This window comes from Prionailurus bengalensis, chromosome A3, assembly GCF_016509475.1.
Source record: "Prionailurus bengalensis isolate Pbe53 chromosome A3, Fcat_Pben_1.1_paternal_pri, whole genome shotgun sequence".
Classification (NCBI taxonomy): domain Eukaryota; kingdom Metazoa; phylum Chordata; class Mammalia; order Carnivora; family Felidae; genus Prionailurus; species Prionailurus bengalensis.
Genome location: NC_057354.1, coordinates 16,430,876 through 16,454,573, shown reverse-complemented (window position 1 = coordinate 16,454,573; position 23,698 = coordinate 16,430,876). Strand labels below are relative to the sequence as shown.

The 23,698-nt window shown below is 43.2% G+C and overlaps 2 protein-coding genes across 2 annotated transcripts in view; both read right to left on the bottom strand.

Annotated features, from left to right (window-relative positions):
- JPH2 (junctophilin 2) overlaps positions 1–2,392 on the bottom strand; it is a 69,742-nt gene extending 67,350 nt beyond the window's left edge. The window contains exon 1 of the mRNA XM_043602324.1: positions 1,229–2,392. Within this exon, the coding sequence (XP_043458259.1) occupies positions 1,229–1,607 (379 nt within the window). The 5' untranslated portion in view covers positions 1,608–2,392. The remainder of the gene's footprint in view (positions 1–1,228) is intronic.
- A 7,302-nt stretch (positions 2,393–9,694) lies between these two features.
- Positions 9,695–23,690, bottom strand: OSER1 (oxidative stress responsive serine rich 1). The gene is made up of 4 exons (XM_043602323.1): positions 23,561–23,690; positions 19,238–19,354; positions 16,200–16,313; positions 9,695–10,527 (listed from the first exon to the last, which is right to left on the bottom strand). Exons 2-4 carry the CDS (start codon positions 19,312–19,314, stop codon positions 9,840–9,842), a joined length of 879 nt encoding a protein of 292 aa, XP_043458258.1. The 5' UTR covers positions 19,315–19,354; positions 23,561–23,690; the 3' UTR covers positions 9,695–9,839.
- Positions 23,691–23,698: the final 8 nt, after the last annotated feature.

The following is a 23,698-nucleotide window of genomic DNA, read 5'->3' as shown; positions in this document are numbered from 1 at the left end:
ATGTCACAAAGTAGTGTTCTTCTTTTGATTTTTTTCAAATATTCCACCCTTAGCTCACAAGCTGTACAAACACAGGCAGCTGGCCAGTTTGGCCCGCTATCTGTCATTTGCAAGCGCCTGATCTAAAGCATTGTTTCTTAAATTTTAATGTATATGAAAATTTCCAGGCAGGCTTGTTAAAGCAAATGCCTAGGCCCGCCCTCAAGATTTGGATTTGGATTCCGAAGGTCTAGTTGGGGCCCCTGATTTTGAATTTTGAATTGGTGGATAGATGATGCTGATACTGTCTACTGACCACATTTTGAGCAGCGCTGACATTCTAAAACCGATTTTGTGGATGAGGAAACTGAGGCTCAACTAAGTGATACATGCAGTTGTACCCAGTGGATGATGTGATGATATATTCTCTGCTACTCCCCACGGCTGTTTGCCACAGAAAATTCCTCTCCATTCCCTTAACCCACCGGGCACGCTCATGCTTTTGAGCTTCTTACTCGTTCTCTCCTGCTCTCACACCCTCTCTAAAGCAATTTTCCCAACAAGATCCAGCTCAGATGTCACCTCTTCTAAAGCAGCCCCTGACCTTCTCAAATCTAACTTCTCTGCCACAGCACTCTGTACCTACTCATGTATAATGGCTTGTTTAAAGCCAATCTTTGAAGCCTTGGGCTGTATCTTATTCCTCTTTATATCTAACTCTTTTCATAATACCTGGCAAATAGGAGGTACCACAGAAATATGCACTAAATGAAAGGATGGATAGATGGATGAATGAATGTGTGGGTGGATGGATGGATAAGTGGGTAGATGGATGGGTGAATGAATGAACACTTCATGATCTATTGCTTGAAGATAACTTTCATGGCAAAGTTGAGATTAGACCCAAATTTTTCTAGAGCACAAGCCAGAGTATATTCCATGCCTGTTTGTAAGCCTAGCATGCAAACAGTAGTAGTTAGGTTTTACTGAATGTGTGTTGAGTGTGTATTTATACAGCAGGTCTTGTCCTAAACACCGCTGCCAGCCCTCTCAATGGCCCTGTCATTGGCCCCACCTTTACTGACAAGGAAATGGATTCTGAGAGAGGTAGGGCAGCTTGCCCGGTGCCACACAGCAAATAGTGTCCTGGCTCCTCTGATTCTGTGTCATATCGCCCCTCCTTCTTCCCACCCTCCACCAGTCTCCCTCACTCATCGGCCCCCTCTGCGGGGCCCCAGGCTGGGCTCACCTCCATCTGCATAGGTCTCCGTGCCGTAGCCATCCTGCAGGCCATTGTTCCAAGTGCCCTCATACTTGGCACCGCTGCTGCTGCTCTGTCGGGTTCCGTAGCGTCCCTTGAAGCCGTGTGTCCACTCGCCCTTGTAGAGCCAGCGTCCCTTGGTCTCTATGCCCAGCCCATGCCGTTTGCCCTGGCTCCAGTATCCCTCGAAGGTGTTCCCACTGGGCCAGGTGTAGACGCCCGCCACTTCGAAACCAAAGTTCCAGGAGCCCGAGTATTCGCCCTGGCCCTTGGGGCCCGTACACAGTCCATGTCCATGGGCCTTTCCCCCCTCCCAGCCCCCACAGTACGCCCCGCCATCATCAAAGTCAAAGCGGCCCCCACTCATCTCATCGTAGCCCCTGACAACCTCACCGTCCTCCAGCGTGGGGGAGAGAGGGTGATGGGGGGGGGGGTGCCAGCGACACTCTCCAAGCACACTCAGGGCTGGACGCCCCTGACTCACCACTGTGCCCCAGGAGGGGGAAAGCAAGATGCCACCAGAGACTGAATGAGCCCAGGAGCCAAATCAGCACTGGGTCGGCTGGTCAGTGCCATGCCTGGGAGGCCCCCACTCAACCAGCCAGAGGAAGGCTGCCAGTTGGGAAGGAAGCAGGAGGGCAAGATTCAAAGTCTCCATAGAGCGTCCCAAGTCTGGCTTCCCTGGAGTCAAAGGAAAAACGGTGTGATCCCTTTAAGAAGCACAGTGAAAGGGGTGGGGTGGAGGGGTCCCCAGTCTGTTTCAAAGTGGAGAAATTCCTCCTTGGTGACAGCCCCCAGCCCGAGGCTGAATTCCTGCAGCAGGCTGGCCCCTTCTCCACCCAGTGGGTGTGCGGGGCTGTCCATCTCCCAGCCGCTGCCCCGCCCCTCTCCAATCCTGCCCTCCTCCTGGGACGGAAAGGTCAGTGTTGCCCTAACAAGGCCATTGGATCTCTGAGGCTGCTCCCAAAATAACCCCCTGGCCAGCCCAGCCTCCTTCGAAGCGGGAGGGGCGTTTCAAATTGGGCTAGTGCTCCAGACCCAGCTGAGAGGCTGGAGGGGCAAGGAAGGGCAGCGGAGAACTAAGTGTAGGCAGCTGGGACAGTTTGGTGGCTTTTCTTCCCCTGGTTATGAGCTCCCTTCCACCTCCAGCGTCCCCCGCTGGCCGGAGTCTGCAGAAAGAGAACAGGCAGAGGGATCGGGGAAGGGAGGGGAAAGGAGGCCTAGAGGAACACCCAGTCCTGGAACACTTAAAATCCCCCAGAGCAGAGCGATTGGCAAATCTCAGCCCCACCACTGCTCACATGCCCTAACAGGACCCGGGGCTATCCACGCTGCCAGCCCCATAAAGGAATCTGGTGACCTAAAGAGAAAGGAACGGGCATGGTTCACATATGCTTTTGAAAGCAGAGGAGGGAAGTCGGGAAGAGAAGTGAGGTTCTGGAAACAGATTCTGGAAGATAGAGCAAATCTGAGTCCAGGGCTCACGCACAACCTCCAGTCCCCCTCTGCACCCCTGGGAACACCTTGCAAAGAGCTCAGAAAAGGCACCGATGGCTCCCTTTCTCTCTTCTCTGAGGGGCGAGGAGCCTGTCTTTATCTCTGAGACACAGGGTTGCTGATTATTTGGAATGAGGTTGTCTTAGCAGTAGTCAAAGATCATGATTTTTAAAAAATATCCCCTTTCCAAGCTTTCTTTCTCTGGTGTCCTCAGGGCCTGTGAGGCCAGACTTCAGAAAGCTCTTGGGGCAGAGTCAGGAGCAAAGGGCCTGCGTGGATTCCTAGCACTCAGGTTCCCACCAAACTCCAGTGAAAGGGACAAATAAATCTCCATGACATGAAGCTGTGGCCAGGATTAATGATTGGAAATCCCAACTGAGCCCAGGGTTAACAGGAGTATAGAGTAATTCTGGGAAAGGTAGGAGACACCAAGAACAGGAAGTGGGCGGGGCGTGGGGGGGGGGTGGGGAGATGTAGAGATATGGAGAGGGGGGAGGATAGAAATCACTTAAAAAGGAAGCCCAGAAGGCATTTGAGAACTACTGGACTATTATCTGACTTCAAACTTATCTGACATACTCCAAATCCCACGATGACTCAGGCCACTTGAAGTCACTGTGGAAGATTTGTCCTTGTTTCAGAAATGGACAGAACATGATGTCTCCCTTCATCCCAGCTGACTCCAGTTCTTACTGGTTCCTTCGCTGTTAAAGAGCCCCATCTGGGCCCACGTTTCACCCCCAGGCAGAAACACCCAGCCTCTGAGCTCACCAACACCGGCAGCTTGCCGAGCTGACGGGCAGCAAGTAGCAGTGGATAAAGACTGCATCGTCTAGGTGTTTGACTCACCATCCAGCCAGTGAATGGATTTGACTGACAGATTTTAAGAATGCCTCGCTGCCGGCCCGAGAGAGCTCTGCTTTTGCCACTTATCACCAAGGTCACTGGAGAATCACACGTTTCTTCCCAACTCTGCTCTCAAGGGGAGAGGGGAAAACCGCTCAAAGTGGAAGTTAGAGGGGTTTGAATTGCCCAAGTTAATACTCTTTGTAGTTAAACACTAGGCAAATCACCATAATCCTGTTCTACGACTGGGGGGCTGCTGTGTCCTACTGAGCTGTTCCACCTGATAAATTTAGCCACTGTTCATCCGTGCAGCTCCCTACGGTGGTTCCCTACCAAGGGTGGGTACACTTAAGATTTAAATTAGGGGCGCCTGGGTGGCGCAGTCGGTTAAGCGTCCGACTTCAGCCAGGTCACGATCTCGCGGTCCGGGAGTTCGAGCCCCGCGTCGGGCTCTGGGCTGATGGCTCAGAGCCTGGAGCCTGTTTCCGATTCTGTGTGTCCCTCTCTCTCTGCCCCTCCCCCGTTCATGCTCTGTCTCTCTCTGTCCCAAAAATAAATAAACGTTGAAAAAAAAAAAAGATTTAAATTCAACTCCTGTTGAACTTAAAAACATAAACAGATTCCAGAGCCCTCTCCCCCAACCCCAAATCAATGATAGATTGTTCCGGGAAAAACCTCAGGTAGTTTTATTCTTTTTAAAGCTCCTCAGATAAACCCTTATCAGTCAGTTAAGCGTCCAACTTTGGCTCAGGTCATGATCTTGCCTTTTTTGAGTTTGAGCCCCAGGTTGGTCTCTGTGCTTGACAGCTCAGAGCCTGGAGCCTGCGTTAGATTCTCTCTCTCTCTCTCTCTCTCTCTCTCTCTCTCTCTCTCCCCCTCCCCTGCTTGGGCTCTCTCAAAAATAAATAAACATTAAATTAAAAAAAAATAAAACTTCTCAGACGGATCTGACTCATTTCTGGTTAAGAACCACTGTATGGAGGCACCTGGGTGGCTCAGTTGGTTAAGCATCTGACTTCAGCTCAGGTCATGATCTCATGGTTTGTGAGTTCAAGCTCTTCATCAGGCTCCGTTGCTGATGGTGTGGAGCCTGCTTGGGATTCTCACTCTCCTCTCTGCCCCTTCCCCACATGCATGTGTGCTCTCGCTCTCAAAAAAAATAAATAAACAACAACAACAAAGAATCACTGTATGTTTTTAAATTAAGAAACTCTTTCTTAATAGCATTTACACATTCATGAATCCAGTACCCTATAGGTACTGGATAAGTATACGGTAGGTAGTTGTGGATTTGTGTTCAAATCCCAGTTCTGCCCCTCACAAGGTGTGACCTTGGACCAATTGTTAATTTCCCTAAGCCACAAACCCTTCAACTGTAAAAGTACCTGTCTCAAAGGATTATTAGTATTCAGGATAACAGTATCTTCCTTCTTTGGTTGGGTGAGGATTATGTAGGTTGGTATCTAAAAAGGCTTAGAACACACTAACACCTAATAAACGTTAACTAATTAAAAATTATCCTCACATGATAAGTTGCTCTTCAAATAGAATGCTTAATAAGATAGTCACCAATGAGTTAAGAGAGTCACTGCCTAAATACCAAACCCCTTGACACTGAGGCATTCCTTACTCTACACAGTCCATGTTTACTCAACCTTGTCCTGTGGTTTGTCACTTTTTAAACTGATAAACCATGTTATTGGTAAAGGGACACTTTGATTTCTTAAAAGTTTAAGGAAATTTTTTGCCCAGTTTGGTATAGGCCTTAGGTGATTAGTGTCGAACTTCTCACGTTTTTGCCCCTCCCTTTAAGCCAAATGCATTTCAGGGAAAGGGCGACCTCTTGAGGCCATCCGTGTCTGTCAACAGATTGTCATCAGGAAAACCGAGTTCCTCAGACAGAAGGGAATTTACTAAACTTGGAATGAATTCTAAACTGCTTTTAAAGGTAGCTGTCCCATTCTTGCTTTTCCCCAGGTCTTTCCGTGCTCTGTGGTTCTGTTCTTTGATCAGAGAGGGTAATCATTCGCTTCCTGTTTCCTTCTCACTTCGCAGGTGGAACTGCTTCCTAGAGAGCCTGGAGGGGAGGGACCCGAAAATCCAGAAGAGAGAGAGAGGGTCTGCACCCAGAAATCCACTGGAGTACTTCTCAGCTGCAGAAGCCCCGCCTCCCCAGACAAGGTTCCTGGCTGGGTTAGGTGCCTTCGCACATTCGGGCTCTTCCTCCAAAGTAAGTTGTTTGAAGGATTAGCTTCATTTAAAAAAAAAAAAAAAAAAAAAAGGCACGAACCCTTACTAAGTGCCCGGCACCCTGGCCCATCCGTGTCTGCCCAGTGCCTGCACATTGTAGGTGCTCACCTTTCCTTCTCTGCACCACTTGGCAGCTTACATCTCTCTTCTTAAATGCTTTTTCACCTGGCTGATAGGCCTGCTCTCTCTGTTCTGCTCCTGCCTCACTGGCTGCTCCTACTTAGTCTCTGGCTAGTTCCTTTTCATTCTGCCGACTTCTCTACTGTGGGAATGTCCCAGAGCTTGGTCCTCTGTCTGGTTCTTCACCTACGTTCACTTCCTAGGCGGTCTCCTCCAGTCTGAGCTTTAAATGTCCATAGGCTAACGACTCCTAAATTTGTGTCTCCAGCCTATGCCTGCCTCTCTGCTGATCTCTAGTCGTAGGTCCACCACCAACTCAACATGGCCACAGGGTGTCTCACAAGCACCTCAGAAGACAGGAGCAAAATCAGACTCCCGACCTCTCCCGTATCTGCTCCTCGAGCCAACTCCCAGCTTCTCAAATCCTTTAGAGTCCTTAATTCCAGTCTTTCTCTCACACCCTGTATCCAATCCACTGACAAATCCCCTCAGCTCTGCCTCCACCATACTTCCAGAATACACCTTTTCGTCTGCACTGCCAAGTGTCCAAGCCACCGAAAGCCATTGCCTGATTTACTCCAGTAGCCTCCTGCCTCCTGGCCTCCTCTTGCCCTGCTCCCCTGGGTCCACACAGAGCAGTCAGTGCCCTCTGTAAAGGCCAGTCTGATACCTCTCCTCCAAACTCCTGTCGCCTCTCCTCACCTCTCCCCCAAACCACCCAATGGCTCCTCACCTCGTTCAGGAGTCACAGCCTTTAAAATGGCCTGCGAGGCCCTCTGTGATATGCCCCTGCCCCATGCTTCTGTGACCTTGCCTGCCTCAAGCCTCCTTGTCATCTTTGCTGTTCGTCAGGAATGCCCTTCCCCCAAATATCCACGAGGCTCACTCCCTCACTTTCTTCAGGTCTCAGCTCAAATGTCACCCACCTCATCACAGGAGCTTCTCTGACCGCCCAAATAAAAGAACAACCCTGCCCCCTCCCCAAGCCCTTATGATCTCGGAATCCTCCTCTCTCCACTGAGGGCAAGGGTGTAGTTCTGCTTACTGTTCAATTCCCAGCATTTAGTATCACGTGCCTGATGCTGTAGGCACTCTAGGAATATTTGCTGAATAAATGGGATGAATGAATGTTCTATTATTAAAGGCACATGGTCAGGATGCTACTTTTGAAAACATGAGAGTAAAATTCCTCAATCCACGATCTGGGTGCATTCAAGAAAGATTGCTTCAGTAAACTGCACTTGCAGAAGGTCAAGTGTTCCAATGTGAGACACTCATGTGAAAGCTGGCCCAACTGGGTCTAAGCAGAGTAATTTTTAGCCTCAAGATTCATATTTTGAGAAGATTTTGACCGAGGTGTAAATACTTAAAATTGATTCCCATGAATCTGGAATGCTTAGCCTTCGTCCAAGTTTGGATTTCTTCAACAGGTTACTCAGCCACTGGAACTTTGTCCTGACACCACTCCTCATGACAACTGTGAAAGGAAGGTGCATCTTTCTTCATTCCCTGGTGACTGTTCTGTTAGCATACAGAATTAAGTAAACAACCAGGTCACCTGATTGAAAAGCAAACTAAAAAGGACTTGAGACTTAAAGATGAGGAACCATCTTTATTCAAGTAACACGCTAAACCCGATTTGCTCCACTCTCGCCAGTACAGAAGGTAAAGCAAGACACAGGTTGTGGAAGTGAGGGGGTGGGTGGTAGACACCTTTACAATAGAAACTATAATGGCCTCAATTAGTGGTTCTCAAAGTATGGTCTAGGGATCTACTCTTTCAGGAAGTCTGTGAGGTCAAAACTACTTTCATATTAACATGTTAACCACCTTTTTCATGCCCATTCCCCTAGAAGTGTAGTACAGAATTTTTTAGAGATCACACAACATGCAATGTTCACAAGAGGCTGAATGCAGAAGCAGATAGGAGACTAGCTGTCTTCTGTTAAGCCAAACATGAAAGAAATTTGCAAAAATGTAAAACACTGCCACTCTTCTAAGATATTTTGTTAATTTTTCAACTAAAAATGTTAACGTGTAATAAAACCACTACTTCTAAATCGAGTAATACATTATTTTTTTTTAATTTCTTAGTTTGAATTTCTGACATGGTAAATATTTTTAAGTATAACCCACATGAACAAAATCTCTTTGGCATCCTTAATTTGTAAATGAGTCATGAGACCCAAAGGTTTCACAACTGCTGCCTTAGGGATGTGGAACAGCATTCTTTCGGCTTATCATTATTAAGAAATCTCTCTGCTTCCAGGGCTATGATGGCAAGGTATCGTGCTCCCTTGCTTGAACCATAGCCTTCAGATGTCACTAAACTCATGCTAAACTAGGAACGAGCAGAGATCTCCCACTACTTATGTTCAGGGCTTTTCCAGGCAATACCCTTCCCACCTCACACAAGTATCAATCACATATGTGTGAAACCCAGACCTCACATTCTTGAACCAATTCCAGTCAGTGGGATGTTTTAGTAAAGAAGAAAACTTGTTTCGTAATCTACATAAAAATGAAACAAACTTTCTGTTAACATGATGTTAAAATGGCTGGACAGAGTCTCACTAAATCTGATGGGAATGCTTAGGATGGTTTGAATTAAAATGTTATGTGGGGGGCACCTGGGTGGCTCAGTCAGTTGAGCGTCTGACTTCGGCTCATGATCTCCCATGCCTGAGTTTGAACCCTGCATCTGGCTCTGTGCTGATAGCTCAGAGCCTAGAGCCTGCTTTAGATTCTGTCTCCCTCTCTCTCTGCCCCTCCCCTGCTCTCAAAAAAAAAAAAAAAGGCGTTAAAAAAAATCAAAACACATATATATATATATGTGTGTGTGTGTCTGTATGTATATATATATATATATATATATATATATATATATATGTTATCTGGTATATGTAAAATCCACTTGGAAGCCACCTGAAAAAGTGGGATTCATCCTCCAGCTGAAACTCAGGATTGTTTTTTTTAAACCAAATTTTGGAAGGAATCTCGGGATGGCCAACCAGAAATACAGGATATATAGCACGTACAAAATAGTTTCAGGGTTGCTGCCAGGGAGGAGGGCAGTGCGAAGAGATCATATGCATCCAGAAGATTTGAAACTGAGGTATGAGATCCACATTACAACTGACTGAAACATGCCTCACGTGTTAAAATGCCAGAGCTGGAGAAGATGCACGCTAGTTTCAAACGTTATACCCCCTCCTTCCACTGAAGCAGCCCGCTCCCTGCTGCTGCCTACCTGAGGAACACGAAGGTAACACAGCCTCCAGGAGCCAAGCGCCAGCAGGGGTGTTTTGGTGATGGTTAATGATTCTCTCAAACAATACAGGGCAGGCCAGCTAGTTTATTCATATTGAATCTAAACCTTAGGTCTCTGGCTTAACAATAACATTAACAAACCTTGAAAGACACAATCAACTTGTGTTAACTCAGAGATGGTTTAAACCAGTCATATAAATTCTAAGATTCTGGGCTGGCGACTACAGCATGACGAATGTTCGGTCCCGTTACGAAACGTTTCATTTTCCTTGGCTAAAAAATCTTAAAACAGATCTGAAAAATGCACTGCTTTACAAAGGCTTTTACCATATAACCACTGCTACCAGTCAAGCAATTATGGTTTCTTCAACTCCCAGAAACTTTTCTAAATGAGAGGGGTTTTCCTTTGATCTGCTCGCCTTGGTGCGTATGTAAGAACGCAGGGAGTAAGTTTAAAGAATGAAGATGAACTGAGATGCCAAGAAAAGTTTTTATTGCAAGCACAGTGAGCAGAAGGAGACGTCTTCTCACACAACGTGGCCGCAAGGTCTGCCATTAACTAAATCTCTCTGACAACCCTTCATTGGTTTAAAGCATATTAATGAGCTTCTTGCTATCAGGTGTACATCATTTCTGCCATGTGGGACATTTTCTTGGGAATATACAAGTAATATTCCATGTAGCCTGACAAGTCCTCAATGGTCACATCATCCACATAGACTCGAGCTTGCTCAGAACAGGAGCGGGGGGAGCCAGACAGAGTTCTGGTGTGGAGCGACTGAGAGTAGTCCTCAAGCATGGATCTTCGTTCTGGGGCCAAGGGAGGGACACTCTGCAGGCCTGAAAAGGAATATACTTCCATGTCCTGCCATCTCTTACACTGGCACTCCTTGCCTAAGCATGCACATGGCTTGCCCTGGTTTAGCTTGGAAACGGATTGAAAGTCAGAGAGATCATTGGCCTTGAGACTTGCTTGGGAGACTTGGGTAGCATCAGAGGAGTCTTCCTTCTTACTCTCTGATGGGAGCCTGGGAACCGAAGTTCTCAAAGGCTCAGCAACTGCCCCTGTATGATTAGTATCGAGAGAAGTAGAGCATTCTCCTGCATTGAACTCTTTAGGGGTGGAAATTCCCAGCCCACTGCTGCTATCAGGGGAGTCAGTCTGGCTTTTGTGCTTGAGCTGGCTGCTGGAAGCAGAAGCTATTGTACTGCAATGTATAAACTTTGGAGGATGAAGGACGGGAGACTTAGAACGTCGACGGCGCTGGGTCCTCACTGCTCCTCGTGAAGACTTCCTTGAAGACCTAAGAGGAAAACAATGCACAAGATGTTGGGATACACAGCTCCCCTAAACAGATTCTTTGCAATAGCTGGAAATTTACCTCCTCTCCTCTGGAGTCTAGGGTCATAAGTTTCCCCCAAAGAGACGTGCTTACCTCCATCTTCAAGCTGCCTAAGTCGGCATCTCAAAAACTTCAACATCTCCCTATCAGCAAGCTACAGAAATAGGAGAGGTAAAGGGTAGTTTTTAATTGCATTTCTTGGGCCAAACACTGGGTGCAGAACACCTGCCCTGTCCCAACCCTTGGCCTGGGAACCTTTGGCCACTGGGTCTGGGAAAGCACTCTGCACCAAACCACTAAATGCTGTAAAGTCCAACTGTTGTGCTCTATGCCGTGAACGTAGCAGCTTCCGGACCACTGTGTGAGGCTGATGGTGCAAAGGCCACTGTGTCATGACTACCAAACAGAGCAGCAGATTTAGGATTCATTTTTTTTTTAATGTTTTTATTTATTTTTGAGACAGAGAGAGCATGAGCAGGGGAGGCGCAGAGAGAGAGGGAGACACAGAATCTGAAACAGGCTCCAGGCTCTGAGCGGTCAGCATAGAGCCTGACGCGGGGCTCGAACTCACAAACCGTGAGATCATGACCTGGGCCAAAGTCGAATGCTTAACAGGCTGAGCCACCCAGACACCCCTTTATTTTTCTTTTAAGAGAGAAAGAGAGAGGGAGAGAGGATCCCAAGCAGGCTCCATGCTCAGCATAGAGCCTGACACGGGGCTCATGTCCCTGGGATCATGACCTGAGTGGAAATCAAGAATCTGACACTCAACAAACTGAGCCACCCAGGTGACCCAGCATTCATTTCTATCACTAGTAACAGCTGACAAACAGATTTAGACTCCCTCAAGTTTTCAGATAGTGGGAATTATCAGACATTCTATATAACTTTTAATAAAATATTTAAATAAGAGAACTGAGCAAAGGGAAAAAAAAAAAAAAGAAGAGAGACTCAAAACTGCCAAGCAAAACTGACAACAGAACCAAAAAGAACTTTAAGAAATAAAAAAACTGTATTTGAAATTAAACTAACTGGATGGGCCAAGCAGCAGAATACATAGAGCTAAGGAAAGAAACAGCGAACTGGAAGATAAATCTGAATTATTCGTAACAGGACTGAACCAACTGTGGTCTGCGGGTCAAATCTGGCCCCCAGCTGATTCACACTGTGAGCCACGGAGACCGGGCAGGGACACAGTCCACCCTGTCCTCTGCTCCCTGTGCCTGCCTTCCCGGCCAGGAGATGTGTCACACCACTGCCTGGTCCCACGCTGGCCGCCATCTACATGCTGGGGCTCTGCTGTCAGTAACTGCTGGGCCCTGAGAGGTGGAATCTCAGTTCCAGTCTAGCTTGTGCTGGGCTCTCTGGAGGAAAGAGGGGAATGCTGGAATCCGGGTACCACTGGGGCACAGGATAAAACTGACTCCGGTATTGCCAGGCTAGTCATTTCACGCGGACACTAAGCAACTGAACACAAAGTATGTCCACCAGCCAGGACAGTGTGCATCAGGCAAATGGGGCAGGGCAGGAATTTTCTCGCTTATATAAGTACCTACGTAGTATCCTTAGATCTCACCTCTTGGCCTCCAAAACCTGAAATATTTACTATCTGGTGCTTTACAAAAAAAGTTTGCCTACCCCTGACATGAGAGGTAGTAGAGGCTTGAAGACTTGGAAAAATGTAAAAGAAGTTAAAGAGATATGTAAGGGGGTGCCTGGGTGGCTCAGTCATTTAAGCATCCGACTCTTGGTTTAGGTTCAGGTCATGATCTCGCTATTTGTGAGTTCAAGCTCCACCCACATCAGGCTCTGTGTTGGCAATGCAGGGCCTGCTTGGGATTCTCTCTGTCTCCCTCTCTCTCTGCCCCTCCCCCACTTGCGCTATCTCTGCGTCTCTCAAAATAAATAAATAAACTTAAAAAAAAAAAGAGAGAGAACTACTGGGACCTCATCAAAATATAAAGCTTCTGCACTGCAAAGGAAACAATCAACAAAACTAAAAGGCAACCGACAGAATGGGAGAAAATATTTACAAATGACATATCGGATAAAGGGTTAGTATCCAAAATCTATAAAGAACTGACCAAACGCAACACCCAAAAAACAAATAATCCAGTGAAGAAATGGGCATAAGACACTTTTCCAAAGAAGATATCCAGATGGCCAACAGACACATGAAAAGATGCTCAACATCACTCATCATCAGGGAAATACAAATCAAAACCACAATGAGAGACCACTTCACACCGGTCGGAGTGACTAAAATGAACAACTTAGGAAACTATAGATGCTGGCGAGGATGTGGAGAAACCGGAACCCTCTTGCACTGTTGGTGGGAATGCAAACTGGTGCAGCCGCTCTAGAAAACAGTGTGGAGGTTCCTCAAAAAATTAATAATAGCACAACCCAGCAACAGCACTACTAGGAATTTATCCAAAGGATACAGGAGTGCTGATTCATACGGGCACATGTACCCCTTGTTTATAGCAGCACTTTCAACAATAGCCAAATCGTGGAAAGAGCCCAAATGTCCATCAACTGATGAACAGATAAAGAAGATGTGGTTTATATGTACAATGGAATACAAGTTGGCAATGAGAAAGAATGAAATCCTGCCATTTGCAACAACGTGGATGGAACTAGAGGGTATTATGCTAAGTGAAGTCAGTCAGGAAAAGACACAGATCATGTTTTCACTCATATGTGGAACTTGAGAAACTTAACAGAAGACCATGGGGGAAGGGAGAGGGGAAAAATAGTTACAAACAAAGAGGGAGGCAAACCATAAGAGACTCTTAAATACAAAGAACAAACTGAGGGTTGATGGGGGGACAGGAGGGAGGAATGGGTGACAGGCACTGAAGAGAGCACTTTTGGGATGAGCACTGGGTGTTGTATGTAAGTGATGAATCATGGGAATCTACCCCCAAAACCAAGAGTACACTGTATATACACTGTATGTTAGCTAACTTGACAATAAATTATATATTAAAAAAAAGAGAGAGAGGGGCGCCTGGGTGGCTCAGTCGGTTGGGCATCCGACTTCAGCTCAGGTCATGATCTCGCGGTCCGTGAGTTCGAGCCCCGCGTCAGGCTCTGGGCTGATGGCTCAGAGCCTGGAGCCTGCTTCCGATTTTGTGTCTCCCTCTCTCCCTGCCCCTCCCCCGTTCATGCTCTGTCTCTCTCTGTCTCAAAAATAAATAAAAAACGTTAAAAATAAAAAAAAATTAAAAAAAGAGAGAGAGACGTAAGATAGAACAAGAAGTCTGGAGTCTCTGAAGGTAAGAATACAAAGCATGGGAGACAAGTGATTTTTGAAGAGGTAATGGCTGAGAAATTTTCTGAATTGATGAAAGAAGAGATCTACAGATACAGGCAGCACCCTGAAACAGGACAAATAAAGAGCAATCCACATCTAGACACACTGTAACAAAACTGTAGACTCTCCAAAACTGTAACATTTTAAAAGCAGCCAGAGACTAGACAGATTATTTCCAGAAAGAACAACAGTAAGACTGAAAGTAGACTTTTCAACATCAACAATGAATATCTTCCAGTGCTGAGAAAAAATAACTCAGAACTACAGCTTCAGCAAATCAGGTGTGTCTTTCAAGAACAAGCATGAAAAAAAGATATTTTCAGATAAATCAAAGCAAGGTATATTTATCTGAAAATATCTTTTCAGATATTGAACTGATGTTGAACTTGATGTTATACAACAGGGAAGAAGGGTGAGGGGGACACCATTCAAATTTATTCTATGGGTAGTTCTATAAGAGGCCCTATTTACTAACAGACCTTTGCTAAAGGAATTTCTGAAGGAAATACTTCAAAAGAAAGGCACCCTGTATGGAAGGTCTGAGTTGCAAGAATGGTGAGCAAAGAAACTGTAAATGAGATAAAACTAAGCAAACACTGCTTATTTAAATAATAAAACCTAATTTGTGAGATTAAAAAGAAGCAAGAAAACTAAAATATTGGGAAACTACACATGGACATCAGGAGGTCAAAGTGAAAAGATTACAAGGAGGAGGATTAAAATACAGTTGGACCCTTGAATAAGACAGGTTTGAATTCCATGGACTCACTTATACATGGATTTTTTACAGTACTTGTAAATGTATTTTTTATTCCTCATGATTTTCTTAGTAACATTTTGTTTTCTCTAGCTTACTTTAAGAATGCACTATATAATATATAAAACATCCAAAATATGTGTTAGTTGACTGTTTACGTTATCTGTAAGGCTTTGGGTCGACAGTGGGCTATTAGTAAAGTCTGGGGGAGTCAGAAGTGATACATGGATTTTTGACCTGCAGAGAGATTGGTGCCCCAACCCCCATGCTGTTCAAGGGTCACTGTAATAACTTTTGTCTTTGTTAAGCATGTATGGTGGAATTTCAAGGTGAATTACTAAAAGAATAGAAACACAGCATATAATTTGTAAGCCAGTAGAAGGAAAAGTGGTAGAGGGGGAAAAAAACACACCCATTTCAAACAATTTTTTAAAAGGTGAGAAGAGGGAAGGTATAGGAAGAGTAAAAAACTAACAAACAAACACAAAAACAGAGAGCAGGACAAACAGCATAAAGTAAAATTGCAGAAACAAGTCTAAATTTATCAACAATCAAAATAAATAAATGCACTGAACTGAGCAGTTAAAAAAATTATCAGATTGAATAAAACAAAACAAAATAAGCCATATGTATATGAGACACACACACCTAAAATTTTAAAACACACAGTGGTTGAAAATAAAAGATTAAAAAAAGGTGCAACAGGGAAATACCAACCAAAATATGACTGGATTAACTATATTAATTCTAGACAAAATAGACTTTAAACAAAAGCCATTAGGAGGAATTAAGAATGTCACTATATAATTAAAAATCTCAATTCATCAGGAAAGAAAACATTCTAAGCTGGTATGAACCTACACTGTAAAAACCCAACAAAACAGCTTCAAGATACATAAAGCAAAAATACAGAATTTAAGGGGAAAATAGACAAATTCACTCCCATGGGGAAGATTTCAACATATATGTCTCAATTACTGATAGACTGAAAAAAAACTATTGAAAAAAAATTACTGGAAAAAGATTCAAATACATTTAAAGGCTTGATTTAATGGACATAAAGAAAACCCAAGAATGATGACAGAAGACCCATTCTACTCAAATACACATAGGACATTTAAAAAAACTGACTATGGACCAAGCCATATAGCAAGTCTCAGCAAATTCTCCATTAAGAACAGCTCTTCTCTAATCACTGGGTCTTGGGTTCTGTATCTAACATACTCTTTTCTGGATATTCAGGGAAGAAAGTCCAATACTAATTTAAAGTATTTGGGATCGGGGTGCCTGAATGGCCCAGTCGGTTAAGCATCTGACTGGCTCAGGTCATGATCTTGTGGTTGGTGAGTCTGAGCTCGGTGTTGGACTCTGTGCAGTTTGGAGCCTGGAGCCTGGAGCCTGCTTCGGATTCTGGGTCTCCCTCTGTCTCTCTTCCCCTCCCCAGGTCACACTCTGTCTCTGTCTCTCTCTCTCTCAAAAATAAACAAACATTAAACTTAGAAAAAAAATAAAATAAAGGATTTGGGACAAACGCCATCTGCAGTAAGACGCTCTCACCCATGCCAACTGTCTTTCGATGCACATGTGGTTTTCAGTTTGGCATCATCTGCTGCTGTTCTGACCGATGCTCTGGCATTTGTGCCTTCTCCAACAGACAAAGATGCTATGGACCTGAAGAAGAGAACAAAGTTTACCGCTTACAAAAAACCAAAAGGAGGAGAACTTACTGCTGTCACCAACTTAAACACAACTTGTATTAATACCTTTCTTCCTTCTCATTTGGGTTTCTCAAAAAAGTGCTGCTTTTATAGCAAATTTTCCTCTAAAACCAAATTTAGGGGATGCCTAAAAGCCCACGGTTGCAAAATCACAAACCAAATAGTAATTCCTGAGTATGACTAGCAACAGAATATAAACAGACTTTTAGGCTGTTTATCTGGGGCAGATAAGGCCTTATGTCCACAGAGAATGCTCATGACACTGACCACTTATTGTAGGTAGAGGCCAATCAGAGCCAGGAAAACTAAGCTGAGGGCAAAACCTTCAGGGGACTAACTTAAAAATGAGTATTTTTCACAACCAATAAACTTGAAATATTACTGACAGTTCAATCTTTGCAGTTTAAAACTACACAATATGGGTTCCCAGTAAAGAAGATGAAAAAATTTGAAAGAAAATAATACCTATAATCTCACAACCCAGAGATTAAAAACATTAATATTTGGTATAAATCCTTCCAGACCTTTTCAATGCACACACACACACACACACACACACACACACACACACACACTGGGCTCCTGCTACACATGCTATGGTAGTAATAAAAATCCTTTAGAAGGAAATATTAATCTACTAAAGTAAAAAGATGTTCACTGAAATAATCTAAAATAAAAAGTAACTAGGAATAACTTAAATTCCCAGTAGAAAATAGAAAATACTACATTGTATAAGTGATGACACATCTATTCAATGGAATATTAGGAATTTTAAAAAATTAGGTGTACAAAGAACTTCTAATGACAGGAGAACGCTAATAACATTAAGAGAAAATAGCGTAGATAAACAACTATACGTGTATTATGATCTCAACTATGTAAATATACTGTATGATATTACATACTGATGGTCTAGATGTTAACAACATTAATATAAACTGATTTTTACTTCCTTTTTGTTTTTGTGAATTTTTATAATAGAATGCATTATTTTATAATCAGATAAAAAAGATTATGTTGTTTTATAATATATATATAGAAATTTGTCCTGATAAAACAAATACCATTGGGAATCAAAACCTGTTGAACAGGATAGTGCTAAATTCCTGGCAAGGCTTGGTTAGTTTATGAGTCAGGACCTCAGATGTCCCATTTGTAAATCAGCAACAATATGAAACAACTAGAAACATATGATACATTACACAAGTCCTATTCTGCTTAGTCATGGTAATGACTCACCCCTTCTACTCTTATTTGATTTTCTCAAATGTTCTCCATCGCTCCTTCCCTTTCTGTAATTTTACTCCAGGCAGATCACACACTACAAAGATATAATAATTTGACCACAGGCTTGAAGAGAGATATCTTCAAAGGTTTTTGTTGTTTTTTTTTTTTAAATGTTCCATGTCCCAGGTAATTTTTAAGGGTAGTGAGATAGCTTAATTTTATGTTCAAACTTCCTAAAACACCAGGAAAGAAATCTGTGTATGAAGAGTAACTCATATGAATTGATACATTAAGGGATTTATAAGTATATGTGTGTGTGTACATTACCAGCATTATTCCTATACCAGATATCACAAAGGAACGTGACCATAATCTGGAACTCCATGTTTCTCTGCTTTTTGTTTCCCAAAATGACTTAAAAGGTACTGTTCAATTTTAATGGCAGATGACCATATTGGAAAAGCTACTGGGTGGAGAAAGAGATTTATTTAAAGTGTCAGGGAAGCAAATGTGAGCACCTTTAGCAGTTCTTGTGCAAATCCATTAGCACAAATCTTCTCACTTGGCAGGCCAAACCCAAAACAAATAGTATTAGCAGTAAGCAAACAGCTCGAACAACAACCATTTCATTTTTACTGTGTGCCAAGTACTGTATACAACTCTTCATGTTGTCTTCAAAGCAGCATATAAAGGAAGGGTTAAAAGCACTGGTTCTGGAGACAAACTGTCTGGGTTCAAATCCTGACTCTACCACTTCTCACCAAAGTGACCTTTGGCAAGTGACCTATCATCTATAGCTCATCAGTAACCTGGAATAAGAGCAGAACCCATCTTCTAAGTCAGTAGTGAGGATTAAGTAATGTGTACAGATGCTTAAACCAGTGTCTAGGGCACAGTAGGTGAGTGATAAATCTCAGTGATTATTACTTGTTGGGAAGTGTTCTACTCTCAGCTTCCAGTGTTTATTTTCCATTGTGAAAAGAAATATTCCTTATCTATCAAAGATTTGAGATTTTTTTTCTGGCCTGGGGTGAAGAATGGGGATGAAAAGAGTCCGGCACAGAACATTTTGCAAAGAGTGAAATATTAACATTCAGACAGCAGCTGGTCTGCAGGTGCTCTAATTAGTTTGGCCAAAGGGTCCGAGATTATTGATCTCAGTGACAGAACCCTAATGAATAGAGGTTTCCATAGTGATAGGCTCAGCAATCAGAGCCCATGAAATCAAGAATGTCTGCAGATTTCTATCGAGCCAATTCACTTTTAGGAAAAAATTATGGTGATTCCCTAGAGACGTATGAGGAAATTCCCGATGGGACACTGCTTGATAATTTTGATGAAAGACAGAGGTGGGGAACCCTCCTCAAAGCTAAGGGAAACCAAAACACCCAACTTGGAGTACAAATGAGCTGCTATTTTTTCAAAATTTAACATTAAGAGTTTCTTTAAAAAAAAAAAAAAAAAAAAAGAGTTTCTTGTATAAATAAAATAATGTTGTGCAAAATTAATTTGGTAGAATGTCACACCATTAATGTTTTTATCTTCTATGAATAATGAGAAATTTCAGAAGAAAACAAGATCTTCTTCAGAGGAAAAGGCTATTTAAATCTAGTAAACAATCCCCAAATAATATATTACATATTCAATTACCCTGAGGCATCCACTCTTAATTTCTTGAAAGCAGTCTGTAGACTCTCCTCCTCTCCATCCTTGGCTTCAGATTTCATTGTGAAAGTTTTTACGCTACTATGGATGTTGCTGTTAATACTAAAAAATAAAATAAAAATAAAATGAGCAAGATGAAAACAGGCAGGTTCAAAAGTATACCTTTTGTTAAAGTCTATATTCCTGATACTATTACTGCTTGTTGGGGGGGGGGGGGGGAAGCAAATTTCTATTTCTAAAAGGAAAAGTTTCAGTGTAGACAACAGGGCACCGTAGGTTTTATTTGTTAAGAAAAGAAAAATGAAATGATACAGAAACATATATTTATTAGAACAGATTTTTTTTATTGTAGTTGACACGTTATATTAACAGTTTCAGGTGTACAACACAGCGATTCAACAATTCTGTATCTTACTCAATTATTATCATAGAATTTAAACTGTCCAAAAATACTTGATGCCAATATTCTATTACACAGTTTTGGAAACTACATCACCTGAAATCTGTTTAAGTACACTTTTTAACAGGAAAGTAAAAAATCTGGTTGTAGAGGTCTAGAAACCCACAAACAAAATGTCCTTTGCATCAGAAATACGGTAAAAGTGAAAACCTCAACCTATATAGCACTTCCGATTCTTTAAGATGATACTGAGTATTTGTGTAGTCCAACCCTAAGTATATCCTGTTAAGTGTAACTTCATGACACACAATAGCATTTCTCTAAAGCAATACTGACCCAGACATCAATATTCACATTCATTTAAGTATCCATATTCAGATATCAAGATGTTACCATTGTGAAAGCAGCATTACAAATATGTTTCAATGATTACTGATTATTCCAGACTCTACCAATAAGGCTGATCCCTTCATTTTTATTAGCTTTGAAGCATTTTAATTATTACACAAGAAAGAGAAAATAAATGAACTATGCTTGCAACTCAAAAAGATAGATAGAACAAAGTTAGCCAAAATATAAAGGTGGGAAATAAATATATATAATAAAAATAATAATTTATATATATAATTATAATAAAAAATAATTAATATGTATAAATTTATATGTATATGCATGTATACATATAAATATATTTATATGTATAAGTTATTTTTCTGATCTATATATATACACACATATATACACATACACACACACATATATATGTATATAAATTATTTTTCTGTAGAGGCACCATTAAATGACCTCCACTTAATCAACCAGTTTGATTAGCGAGAATTCCCCATTCTTCCACCTTGATTTTTATATTTAAAGAAAGAAAAGGGGAACAGGGCCCAACCAAAGCAATAAGAGACACAACAGAGAAGTCTGTTAATAAATCCTTCGAAATCTAGTTTCCTGACTTTTTCACTCAAGACAATAAATTAGCTAATATCAAATCTGAAAAAATAAACAAATTAGTATCTATGAACATACCACAAAGAATCAAAAAGAAAAAAAAGGTAAAACAAAAAAAAGATGGCGGATTTGTGAATTAAAGGATTAACTTTACCTCTCCCTTATTTCTAACCTGCTAACCCCATCAAACCTCCCCCCACCCCCCAACCTCCCTACGGCACTCTCAGAAGGAGCAGTGCCTCTCTGTGGACCCTTGTAACTTCTCTGATTCCTTATCTGCTCATTTCTCAAGAGTGAGTTTGAGGTTATTGTGAGACCTCTAATATTCCAAAGGTCAGGGTGTCATAATATGTTTGATATAATGTAATCATGTAGTGCCAGTGGTAGAATAAAGAAGCAAGAAATTAAGACTATTCCTTTCATTTCACTTTTTTATTTACTTACATGTAGAAGAAAGTATTTTAGGCAGATCTTTCTGGCGTACATTGAAAAGTCTCCAAAGAATTCAGCTAGCTTTTACTGTAACTTCCTAAGTCAAAAAATTTAAACACACTCCCCACATATTTGGCTGATTTATTTAATCAGTATATGAACTTGAGGAAACATTATCAATTCCCTATTTCACTGGTTTCTAATTCTTTTGGATTTAGAGCAGGATCCTCCCCCAAATACGCAATAATATCCTACACATCTGGGGAGGGAGGTGAGCAAAGATCACAGATCCCAATATTTTTGAAGCTCCACAGAACCTAAAAGAGTGCTACTGTAGATTGTAAACAAATTCTTCCTGCTGGCAGAACTAAATTAAAGTTTGGCTTATAGTTTTCCTCAATTATTTTATGACCAGTCAGTCAATGCTCAGACTATTGGCCCTGACAGAATCAAACAATCTGAGACAGTCTCCCCATCTCCTAAGACCCCACACAAAACCTCTTCTAGGACTCTCTGGAAATCAGTACACATCACATCTAAATATACACTGCTGAATTCCACAGGCAGAAATGTATTCTGTCCACAAATATTTACAGAATTCCCACCATGTGCTTTAACACCAGACTAGATGTTAAAACAGAAGGATAACCTGACACATAACAGGGCTGTGAACGCCGTTCCTGTAAGGACTGGACTCTCATTCCTGCCCTAACATTGTGCTAAAAAGCTCTGCACCCAGATATGTAATTTTTAATTATATAGTGCTAACTTAATTGCACTGCAGGTGACCTCTAGATGTTAATACAAACTTAGTTAACATTCTTGTCGACACACTAAAAGATTATTTGAAAATCAAAATAAAAATTGGCTATAGATTGGGGCGCCTGGGTGGCGCAGTCGGTTAAGTGTCCGATTTCAGCCAGGTCACGATCTCACGGTCCGTGAGTTCGAGCCCCGCGTCGGGCTCTGGGCTGATGGCTCAGAGCCTGGAGCCTGTTTCCAGTTCTGTGTCTCCCTCTCTCTCTGCCCCTCCCCCGTTCATGCTCTGTCTCTCTCTGTCCCAAAAATAAATAAAACGTTGAAAAAAAAAAAAAAAGAAAAAAAAATTGGCTATAGACTAAAATTTTAGGAATGAAGCTCTAAGCTATTTCCAATATTCTGACTAGGCATCTTTTCCCTAAGTTATATTAACCAGAGCAAAAGTGAGTCTTAGACATGATCTTAAGAGCTAAATCAGAGCATGTTTGTAATTACAAAAGGCTCATAATGCTCCTCTGTATTCCTAGCTTCCCATTCACTCAAAACTAACGCCGGGACACTTATAATTGGTTTGGCCTTTTTTCATTAATATTAAATTTGTGAAGACATTCTTGCCGTTTTCACTGCGCTGACTTCTTGAAAACGGAACAATCCCCAAAGAGATCAAAGACCTATTAGAAGTTACTTTGTATTGTTTTAAGTTAAATCACAAGGGGCAATTTAACTTTGACTCGGATTTTCCCAAACCCTTCAAAAATGACAAATAAAAATTTTCTAAGTTCCTCCATCAAAAGGGCAAATTCCTGGTTTTCTCTGACTTTCAACGAATAGCATGTGTCACAATCTTATTTACATCTTGTAGTTTTAACCAAGACCTCTTTGAACTCAAGCCTAGGTCCAAACATCCAGGACCCTGAAAAGACCGGAGATCGATCAATAAAGGATCCCCGCGTAAGCGTGTCATCACAATGTTAAAGATTTAGAAACTTTCCCAGCCTCCGGGTAAGCGTGGAGTGCGGGAAATAAAACCCTGTACAGCAACTCCCTAAGACGCAAACAAGTCTTGGTAGAAACAATTGGCCCCCAGATCAAAACACACATCTCTCTCTACCCACTCTCTCACCCCCTACACTCTTGGTGCTAGAGTCAAAGCACGAGGTTAATTTTGTCTCCCTCCCCCACGCCCCGAAACTGGGTCGGTCGCGATTAAACGCGATCTGGGGAAAGGTCAGAACTGGGGTGGAGGGGAGGCTCGGGAAGTGGGGAGCGAAGGCCCAAGCTACGTCCGCTCGGGATCTCCAGCTGGAAAGGTGCCCCTGCTGGATACTCCCCGAGCCAGGATGGGAGGCTGGAGTGGCGCCGAGGCGCAAGGGATGCAGGAGGAGGCGGGAGCTGAGCCGAAGAGGCAGCCAACGAGGCTGGGTCTCGGAAACAAGCAAGAAAGGGCGGGAAGGGGCAAAGGGCGGCCAAGGAAGGCGAAAAGGGGAAGCTACAGCCGGACGGGAGCGAGCGGAGGGGCGGGACGCTACGGGGTCCACGGGGGCGCGGGAAGGGGAGAGACAGCGGAGCTCGAGCCGGGCCAGGCCGCGGCGGCCAAGGGGGCGCGGAGAGGCCCAGGCCCGGCCGGGCCCAGGCAGTCAGCGCCGGGGGACGACGCGACGACAGGCGGGCGGGCCCAGAGGAAGCCGCCAGCGGCCAGGCCGGGCGGCCAGGGCGAAACGGGGTGCCGCGGCCCCTCCCGATCACCTCCAGGTACTCACCTCCTCGCAGCTGGGGCACTCGGGGATCCACTCCTGTCGGTTCAGATCGTCTCTCCCCGATCGCTGCGCCTGACTGACCCGGATCCAAACCCGCGGAGGGGGCAGCCCGCGCCTCCGGGGTCGCACTGCGCCTGCGTC